The 10843-nt window shown below is 42.9% G+C and overlaps 1 protein-coding gene across 2 annotated transcripts in view; it reads right to left on the reverse strand.

Annotated features, from left to right (window-relative positions):
* The window catches only part of Myo1d (myosin ID), a 297401-nt gene that overhangs the window by 193660 nt on the left and 92898 nt on the right, over positions 1 to 10843 (reverse strand). For both annotated transcript variants that reach the window (XM_021176177.1, XM_029483156.1), the window contains exons 4-10: positions 9722 to 9887; positions 8275 to 8328; positions 5915 to 6010; positions 2435 to 2551; positions 1709 to 1912; positions 475 to 620; positions 280 to 394 (exon numbers count right to left, since the gene is read on the reverse strand). In XM_021176177.1, coding sequence (XP_021031836.1) covers positions 280 to 394; positions 475 to 620; positions 1709 to 1912; positions 2435 to 2551; positions 5915 to 6010; positions 8275 to 8328; positions 9722 to 9887 — 898 coding nt within the window. The remainder of the gene's footprint in view (positions 1 to 279; positions 395 to 474; positions 621 to 1708; positions 1913 to 2434; positions 2552 to 5914; positions 6011 to 8274; positions 8329 to 9721; positions 9888 to 10843) is intronic.

The raw sequence follows: 10843 nt of genomic DNA on the forward strand, positions 1-10843 counted from the left end.
TCCCAGCGTCCCAACCACAGGCTTCAGAGAATGGGAGCAGCAGCAGCTGAGGGCGGTTCACCACCACTTAGATCCCAGAGGAGAGGAGGGAATGACTCCTCTCCAGAGGAGGAACAGGAACAACTGGGTCTGGAAATAAGTTCATCTATCGGAAGTCAAGAGAGTGAACTTTGAGCGATGCTACCCTCTGATACATAAACAACAACGAGGAAGCCGCAGAGGTCAGAAGGTCTGCTAAGGTGGGCAGCACAGGGAGACGCTCCCCAGAACAGCACTCACGTGTTTCCAAGGGATGCCCTCCCGCTGGTACTCCTCTTGCTCCTGCTTCAGCACCAGCTGAATGAAGAGCTGCTGCAGTTTCTCATTGCAGTAGTTAATGCAGAACTGCTCAAAGCTACAGGAGACAGAAAATGTTAGGCTAAACAAACAAACAAAACCCAAGCAGTAGGATTTTCAATATCCTATCCAGTTTACCTGTTGTTGTCAAAGATTTCAAAGCCATAGATATCCAAGACACCAATAACCGTGTTTTTCCCATGTATCGTAGTGTCATAGTTCTTGACCTCGATGATGTCATTGATGCGAGTAACAATCCAACAAAAGAGGCGCTCATATATTGCCTGAGAGAGAGAATATCATAAATCCTTGCCTGTTTGGGAATGAGTCTCTCTGTTTGGACTTGGGATGTCTTCAATTCCATCCGCCTTCTCCTGACTGTTCTGCACATGTGTTAGTTATTGCCTAAGTAGAATGATTAGAATGCACATCACCTATTACCAGGCAGCTACATGGTGTATGCCAAACTGAAAGAATTTTTAAACACAGTTATTGACTACCATTTGTATTTGAAGACTGTTCTCTAAGCATGTGTCTACGCCTTACTACATCATTGATACATCTATACTTCTCACATCTGAAACTGTTCCTTCTTTGAGCTATGAGTAAATGAACTTAGATGATTAGAAAGTTATTAATTTATTCACTAAACATTTGCTAGGCACTCAGATATATAGTTTGTTGGAAATACAGCACTAAGTACACAGAAAGTCATAATCTCCAAGGAGTGTAGTGAATAGGGTGAAGGAATATATACACAGTGTCTGAGGTGACTTCTAAAAATTATTCTGTGTGTCTGTATGTGAGTGAGTGTAGGTGCCCTTAGAGGTGTTGGTTTTCCTGGTACTGGAATTACAGCGAGTTTAAGCTGCTCAGATGGGTGGTGGGAAATGAACTTGGGTCCTATGCAAGAACAGTAAGTGAGCTTAATTGTTGAGCCATCTCCCCAGTCCCTCCTGAAGTGACTCTAATTTATTCTGTGTTCAGGCAATCCAGGGAAGGCTTCCCTGAAGAAGAGACACCTGGGCTGAGTCAGAGGCATGACTAAACAGGGCACTATGGGAGAGGAGCAGCCCAAGCAGAGACGTGGCATGTGCATAGGTCCTGTGGCTGGAAGCAGATAGGAGAACTTAGGAGGCAGGGGAGGTATGCTAGTGCCATGCTCTGCTGAGGTAGTAGTTTCAACTCACTCATTCCCTCAGTTGGTCTAGTTTGCTTTTTTAGCAGTGATAAACCAGGACATTCACTGAGACAATGATGGCCAGAGAGTCTCATGGTTTCCTAAAGCCCTTAGCCCACTGTCGGGCATGTCTGAACACATCCTTAGAGAATTTCAGTTATGCTGCTACCCATGGTTCAAGTCTAGTCTCACCTTGGCAAAGGCGTCTCTGCCGTAGCTGGCCTCCTGTTCCGTGTGCTGTTTGTCGATGATGTCACGGCCCGTGGCCACCGTCCGGTAAAGCAGGGCTTTCTCCACCATGTCTGCCTTAGTAGACAGCAATTCTGCTATGACAGACACAACCTTGCCATTCTCAATAAGCGGTGTGTCACCATCTACTATAAATTTTAAATTTCCCTATGTCAAAAACAAAAACCAAAAGACAGCATTTCCAATGAGTTTCAGACACATTCCAGGTTCAGGTGAGTGTATTTGTACACATCTTCCTAAAGCTGCATGTCCACACGCTGCAAGCCTCGCCTCACACTTCCCTCCCTCTTCTCTACACCTGTCTATCCTTTCATCTTAGTGTACAGCTCTGACAGAAGGTCTATATTGTTATGGAGTCAAGGTCATGGCTAGCTTTGCCATCTGGTCTATGGCGCTGGTCTCAGATGAGCTGTCTGTGCCTTGGAGGCCACATGCAGTCATCTGTTTCAAATGCTGTCACCGTTAGGCTCAGTGCACTGGGCAATGTCTCCCACCCTACAGTGCCTTGGAAAACCCATTATAAGATAAAATAACAAAGAAAACCAGGATACACTTTTCAAAGCCACAGGTGAAATTTTCACAAAGGAAATGACTTTCAACAGAGAACAAAACCTTCAAGACTGCCCTGTTTCTACAAGGAGACAATACACTTCGAGAGTCCCTACTCACCAAGTGAAGAATAGCAGCCAAAATTTTATACACGGTTTGAATCTCCTCGGGTTTGAATCCAATTACTTTCATGGCATCAGCTACAACTTTGAACTCTGCAGCGTCATTGATGGAAGACTGGACATGAACAGAAAACTGTAAGTCACAAACATTTCGCTTGAGCATTAACTACAAAACCAAAGTGTTTAGCCAAAGTCTTGATGCCTTTGTAGTAAATCATTTTAAAGGAGACAAATATTAAAAAATTATTTTGTTTTGAAAATGTTTAGATATATGAGGCCTATTTGTGTGTGAGATTTGTGCCACTTAAAAATAAGCACTGTGTACTTTTCTTAACAGTTCTGTCCTGAGCTGCACCACTGAAGATCACAGCTCCATGCTCCATGGAGGCAATGGCATGGGATGTGAGGTCATACATGAAAATGCTGACTGTGAGAACTCTTAGGTCCAGGGCTGGCTACTGCATCGGCAGCTCTCTCTCCCAGGCCCTCTGTGCAGGCTGGCAACAGCTCTCACACTGTATCATCAGGCTTAGTTCCCAGCAGAGGAAAAGCAGCACCCAGAGCAAGGCCACCAGCAGCACCCAGAGTAGCACCCAGAGCAGCACCCAGAGCAGCACTCAGAGCAAAGCCTCCAGCAGCACCCAGAGCAGCACTCAGAGCAGCAACCAGAGCAAAGCCACCAGCAGCACCCAGAGCAGCACCCAGAGAAGCATCCAGAGCAGCACCCAGCACAGCACCCAGAGCAAAGCCACCAGCAGCACCCAGAGCAGCACCCAGAGCAGCACCCAGAGCAAAGCCACCAGCTGCAGTCACTTAGCCGGCTGTTAGGTAGTCCAGAGCTATACACTCCATCATTTCTCTCATGTGATAAGTGATAAGAAGTCATAGCTTCGAACTGGAGCACAGGAGCTAAATGATGCATGTGGAGCCCTAGGAGACACGGACACTGGGTTGGGATATCCCATTGTGCCATCAGATTTTACAGCAAAAAATGGCAACTCCTTATACTACACGTTTCTCCAAAGTAGTTCTGGACTAAGCTTTTTCTCAACAAACTGCTCATTATGCCTGGATGGGGCCCTGGCCTGATGCTCACGTACCAAGAAAGGATATACAAACCAAACCTCCTCTGCCTGAAGAGTACACATTTCTTTGTGTTGTAGACACAAGCAGGCATGCTCCTACATCTGCCAGTGTTTTCTCACTATGAGATGGATGCTTAACCTTATTGAGCCTTAATCTCTTCATAAATAACATGGAGAGATTAATACACTTCTTACAGGTTGTTGTCTGGTCCTTACCACACCAAAAAATACTCAAATATCAGATATTGCCATTATAACTGACCATCCCTTGCTGTCATACAGGGACAGCGAATTCATCACTGTTCTGGGAAACTTTACCTAGATTTTCTCTTACCTGTGACCCAAGATATTTTAATTTCACATGAGTCTTACATCCTAAGATTAACTAAAATACATGTCATACTTTATGGGTACTAAAATCATTTATATTTGTATGGGAGAATTGTTTGGGATAATTATATTGTATATAATAAATGTAGGTTTAAGCAGGGTTTGTTATGTGATTTTTATGAATGAATATACATACAAATCATTACTAACTATAAGCTGCATAATAGGACTTAAGCATATGTCTTAGGCTATTTTCTTTTCTTTTTCTTTTTTAAAATTAAGTGTATGGGTTTTTTACCTGTGTTATATGATGTGTACCACACATGTGCCTGATACCATGGAGACCAGAAGAGAATAGCAGACCCTCTGGTGCTGAACTTACAGGTGGTTGTGAGCCACCATGTAGGTGCTGGAAATCAAATGAGGGTTCTCTGCAAGAGCAGGCCATGCTCCTTACTGCTGAGCCATCTCTCCAGCCCTAGCTTAGATTTTGACTATGAGCAAACAATTTGTCAAAAAGAAAGGGAAAAGTCCAAATAGAAAACAAATAAAGACAGTACAAAAGATGAATTTTATTTATAAAGAAGTTCAAATGTTAACTTAATACTTAGTATTAGGCTACATGACCTGGCACAAAATATTTTGGTAATAAGATGGTCTTATTGCAGAAGAATAGCCCAGTCGCTAGCTGTAAGTGTTCATTTCAGAATACTCTATACATATTTAAGTATTTCTAGCAATGCAGAGAAAGTTGGAACATTGCCTTTTTCTGTTTAATTTTCAATTCATTTTCAGCCAAACATTTCTGCTCTTAGAAAAGTGTAAGAGGGTGGCAAACCTAAATGCCAAGGAAGAGAAAATTAATTACTTCTTTGAACAGCAATAAAAATATTGCTAAGCCAGTAATGAGGGTATAACTAGCATAAGTGAAATAATAATTTAAATATAACACTTCTCACATCCTTTCCTGTCAGAGATCTTTTTATTCTTCATCCAACTAAAATCACCAGTGCCTTCTCTGGTGTGAGCCAGTCTGGCTGTGTGGTCTGGCTATGTGACCCAGGTGCAGTCATCATCTTTCTGTCTCCCCCTCTTTGGTACTGTGGTCACCCGCATGTGCTACCGTACCCTGCTGGCAATGTACTTCTTATTACAGAAAAGTTAAAAATACAGAAATGCAGGGCCCTAATATGCACATCTTACCCTCCTGGAAGTAACTGTGATCCAAGCCTCCCATAGCACTCTCTGCATTTCTATTCTCCCCTCCAGTGAACCACGACACATATTTACCTTTTATACACTCTCCTCAACCAACACATTGTTAAACTGGCTATGAGATGACTAGAGGAAAACTAATTCAAATAAAGAGCTAACCGGGCCTGCAGATGTGTATGCAAGAGATTGCACGCAAGGGAAGATAAAGCTTGAGTCCTTTTGAAAGATAACACAAAGGAGCAACCTAAGGACCACAAAACTGTTTCTAGGATAATCACAACCAATACTTTAAAATAGTGGAGGCTGGGCAGTGGTAGCACATGCCTTTAATCCCAGCACGTGGGAGGCACAGGCAGGTGGATCTCTGAGTTCAAGGCCAGCCTAGTCTATAGCATGAGCTTTAGGACAGCCAGGGCTACCTGTCTTGAAAGACAAAATAAAGAGAGAGAGAGAGAGAGAGAGAGAGAGAGAGAGAGAGAGAGAGAATGAATCAAAGTGCTTTAAAATTTCATTTTGTCATAACACCATGCCTTTGGCTAAATCACACAAACTCTTATGAGGAAGGCTTGCTAGTGCTCAGTGATTTTTATGGTTTCAGGTAAATGGAGTCAGATCAAATATTAAAAGATGTTAAGAGAAAACCCTGAACACACAGAGAGGAACCTTCCTGTGAGATGAGGACAGTATAGCCATGCAAGGTTAGTTAGCCAGGTTTTCAGTCCAGTGGTGGAATAAATTTTGAACTGAGATTTTTTAAAAGCAGAACAGAGGAAGCATTCATCTGCATGGGGGCAGCAGAGGGCCTGGGTGAACAGCCTGTGCTCCCTCTGCCTCCTCTTGGTTCTCACCTTCAGTTGTGCCCCCACACGGATGTAGTTGTAGGATGAGAGTGACTTCTGCAGGTGAAGAGAGTGCAGCATCTGCTCAGAACCTCCCTGGAGGAGCTGAAAAATATTTAATTGAAATGAAATTGCTGTGATAGATAATCTTGGTTGTCAGCTTGACTGCATTTGGAATCAACTAAAAGCTGCTAGGTGTTCCTGTGAGAGATGTTCTTGGTCAGGCTATTTGAACTGAGAAGACCCTCCCTAAATGTAGGCAGTCTAGATAAAAGGAGGTCTATGGGAAAAGCCTGGCTGTTTGTTTTTGTATCTTGTCAGTCAGCTCATCTACTCTGTTTTTGCTGGAGCCTTAACCACTGCTACTACATTCTCTTGCTGACAGAAGAACTCAGTTTCTTCACGGTCCCAAGGAAGATCAACAGCTCCAGATATTTCCAGGCCTTCAGCACCGGACTGGAACTACTGAGGCACCTGCTTCATGGGTTGAGCTGTTATTGGGTTTTCAGCTTCTCCAGTTCTCTGAGGACTGTATTGTCTAAGGCAATCTAATAAATACTGTTTTAGTAAATACTCAGTTGGCTCTGTCCCTCTAGGGTTCCTACTGGCCAATGCAACTGTCAAGGTCGATGCTGACCCCCAAGTGTCAAACGGCCTGTTGTAGAAGTGACCTAGTTCTTCACTCTTTTTCTAGACTTCACACAGCTACGTCCTCCTGGTCATGCTTTGGGGACATTTCTGGATTTTATTTTGTCTTGTTGGCTTTACTTATAGGTAAATAGCTTCTATCTAGTGAGACAGGCAGAATGTTACACAGCCATGAGGAATAGCACTTAAAATTCACATTCACAACAAGATCCGTCTAAAAGGTTCTTACCCCGAATACCATCATCTGACAGGCAGGATCCCTGCCCTGAAGTGCTTGCAGCTTAGCAGTGTCAGACTGCTGAGTCCAGAAAAGTCAACATTGTGGGGAAGAGGCATCAGCTGACAGTCTCATGGAGTCCTGTGTGCTCCACAGCTTTGTTTCAACTGTCACATCCAGAAAGCAATGTGACTGCCAGCTGGGGTTCTCAGACTAAAGATATCTTAGTAACTTCACCCAACTGGGAAAGATACTCACAGAAAGCTGTAACTTCTTGAAATAAACAATTCTTATATTTTATAGAGAAACTGTTTATCTAAAATCTAGCAAATTGTTAACAGAAACACAATGTTGTTACCCTTTTGTTTGTAAAGCATGTCTTCAAGAGGCCTTGACATAAAGATTCTTCATTCAACAGGAAGCTCTGGTTTACTTCAAATGTACAGTTAAAAGACCTTAAAATGATTTTTTTAAACCAAACATACCAAAATTTGAATGACATTGATCGAGGTAATTACTTAATCAAACAGTGTATATGATTTTATTGTCACCATTAATCACCTTCAAAGACAGTTACACAGAAATCAATCTTTTTAACTCAAAGTTTTAAATATGTGTCTGCATGTGTGTTCCTATGGATGTGTGCGGAGAGGCCAGCTTTTGGGTTGTGTCATTCCCTAAGTTCCAATCACTCTGAGTGGAACCAGCAATCCCCAGGACTGTCACTGCCTACCTAGCACTGGGACTGTACATGGACACCTCCAAGCCTACAACTTTTAAAACACAGGTTCTGGGGACTGAACTCAGGTCAGCAAGCAATTTACCAATGGAAATATCTCCAACCCTATGGAGGTTTTAATTCTTTAAACCCCCAAATGTTACTTAATTAGGTCAGCAGCATTTTTAAAAGATCTTGGTTTATATCACTTTGAGATTTGAAAATCATATTAATATCACACTTGCTCTGTGAGTTGCAGATGTGCCAAAGGAGGGTTATTTAAGGGTTTGTTTCAAACTCTAAAAACATTCCCTAAAGGCCTATTTATTTTTTCTGAGTGTTGACAGCATAGAGGATAATTCTCCCTTGGATTTATAAATCCTTACTTGTTTTTAAAGTAATCATATTGCCTTACACCTATCGAGAGCAATGCAAATCACATTTACATTTCCATCTCTGGAACTCTCAAGCAAGAGAAGCAACTCAATTCAAAAGAGACTGAAATCAACATTTGTAGCTGGCGTTGACAGCTGTCACAGTCATTACACTGTTACCTCCACTGTGAGTGATGCTCAGCCTGGGTGGCTGACTGGCTGGCTGGCTGGTTCCCTACCAGCTCTCTGTGCCCACACTCACAGCCTCTCAGGATGCGAAAGCCTGTGCACACATGGAATTTGTGGTGGAGACCAGGAAAGCCAAGGAGGTGTAGGACAGATGACAGGACACAAGAAAGATTCTCTGCATGACTAGCCAAACAATTCTCTGCATAAGGAATTGATTACTAACCTGATAGAAAGAATGGAAGCTTCGCTCTCCAGGCTGCTGCACAATCACACGAGACTGAGAAAAAAAAATTTTTTTTAAATGGTTAATCTGGAATTATAGGTATAAATGAAAAAGAAGCATCTTTCTTAGAGAATCTTGTATTCACTGTGCATTTAAAAAAAACTCTGTGGCTAGTGGATCAGGTCTAGCTCAGTGGTAGAGCCCTTGCCTAGTCAGCACAAGGCCCTGGGTTTGGTCCTCAGCTCAGGGGAAGAGGGTGGGGGTAAAAAATCAAACCAAACCAACCAACCAACCAAAACCAACCAACCAAACAAACAAAAAACCAAACTGTGGACAAAGCTTATCAGAGATGAGTGTCCTCTATGGTTTCCCTGACAATATTTTGATAATTCTTTATGTTGTTTAAAATGGTTCCTTAATATTCATGAAAAGTGAAGCCATGTTTTTGTTGTTGTTCTTGTTGTTTGCTTTTTAACCTTCAGTCTCAAGGCAGTATGTGCAAGTGGTAAGGATCTGAGTGGGGCGGGTGGGAAGGAATGCTGGGAGGAACATTCTCAACATTCCCTTGTCCAGAGTCTGCTGGCGTTTCAAAAAGCAATGCCTCATATCCTATAATAAACTCACTCAACATGATCAGGCCCTAGGGACTCTGCTTAGACACTCTAAAAAGACTGCTCAACATGTATTGACTATGTATACACAGTGGAATCATGAAACATTATGGAAGAAAGATGGGTAATACTTAGTGTTTCCTGTTCCTTTCCAACTGACTCTGAAAAAGCACCTATTTCCTTAGTAGTCTAGCCTTGATATGACACATAAACATAGAAATTGCAGGGCTATAAGATGCTCTGGTGCCGCTGGGATGGGAAACCCTTAACTGAGAAGCATCTGACTGAAGCACAATTCAAGGTAGAGGTGACTGCATGGTTTGGCTTAATGGGATTGAGGGAATGAATGTGTGTCTTGCTGCAGACAGCAAGCAGAAACTAGAAGGAAAAATTCAATTTAGTAAAAGTAAACTGGATGGAGGATGGTAACATAAAAAGAGTCTAGGTCTGAAGCTGGGCATCACTGTGCACTCCTGCAACCCGAGCTCTTAGAAGCTGGAACATGATGATGGTGAGGTACAGGCCAGCCTTGGCTACATAGGGGAAGGGAGGGAGGGAGAGAGAGGAGATTTGACTAGTTTGGATTAGATCTTACCCAAAAGCTGTCACACATTCTTCTGTCCCACTCACACCCCAAATCTGCCTGACAATGCCTGACTCAATGCACTAAGTGTTCATGTGAGGACACGGGAGGTGAGTACCTTACCATGGAAGGCAGACGTGGAGACAGGTAATAGGATTAAATAGTCCTTTAAAGCAATAAATGCAATTTCACAAATACTGTTTTTAGACCCTGAGCTCTCACAAGCATCACCCTAGAAGTCTAGCACACACACCTTTTCCAGCAGGTAGTTATTAATATGGCCCCCAATGGGGTCTCCCTTGAAGTCAAAGTTGATATCCATGTATTTCCCAAACCTGCTGGAATTGTCATTACGGTTGGTTTTGGCATTTCCAAAAGCTTCCAAAACGCAGTTTGACTTCAGCAACATATTCTTCACTCTTTAATGAAAATACATCAAAGTTATTATAAAAAATTCAGATAAGAAGACACTTAGAAAACTGGATGATCTTACTGTCATCCTAGCCCTTACGTCTGTGTTTCTAGTTCACTGACAAGATTCCTCTCACAGTCACACTGGAGGAAAGAACCTGGCCTCCGACATAACCTGAGTAGTGGACCATCGTCCCCCAATCCTGCAACGGACCCTTCAAACTTCTGCCCATAAATGACTGTGTGCTTTACAAAGGCATTTGTGTAGGAACTGCTTGCTTACCAAGGTCCCCATGAGACCACAGAGCCCAACATGCTCAGGAATGACAGTAAATTTGCATAAGCCTTATCTGCTATGTAAAAATGAAAGTAATTTAGTTCTCAGCTAGCTACTCTCCTGAGATTCAAAAGAAATTACAAAAATTTGATCAAATGTTAAAAAACCAGAAGTGGGAATAGGCCACATTTTATATTTTATTTTAGAAGGCCTCTTTTGACTGGGTAATCCAGTTACGATGAAAATGCAAAATCCACACAAGTATCATCAAGCCTAAAGTCTTTTCCTTTACATCAGCCAGCAGCCTGGATTCTGTCTGTCGAGCGGCCTGTGACAGACAGGTGAGCTGCGATTCCTCAGTAAACTAATGTCCATCATCAGAGTTGAAGGAAGGTGCCTGCTCCCTCTCAGGCACGGCTGCACTGGCTGCACTGCATAAGAAAGCCCATGCCAGTCATGCTGCTTCAGTAGAAACAAGCATCAGCATCAGCACCAGCAGGTTACAGCTGTGACAGTGATGGGGGCCATGGGTCCGACTCCCAGAGCCTGTTCCTCTCGGAGCATAACTTAAAAAAAAAAACACAGAGTTGCCGGGCGTGGTGGCGCACGCCTTTAATCCCAGCACTTGGGAGGCAGAGGCAGGTGGATTTCTGAGTTCGAGGCCAGCCTGGTCTACAAAGTGAGTTC

This window comes from Mus caroli, chromosome 11, assembly GCF_900094665.2.
Source record: "Mus caroli chromosome 11, CAROLI_EIJ_v1.1, whole genome shotgun sequence".
NCBI classification, from domain to species: Eukaryota; Metazoa; Chordata; class Mammalia; order Rodentia; family Muridae; genus Mus; species Mus caroli.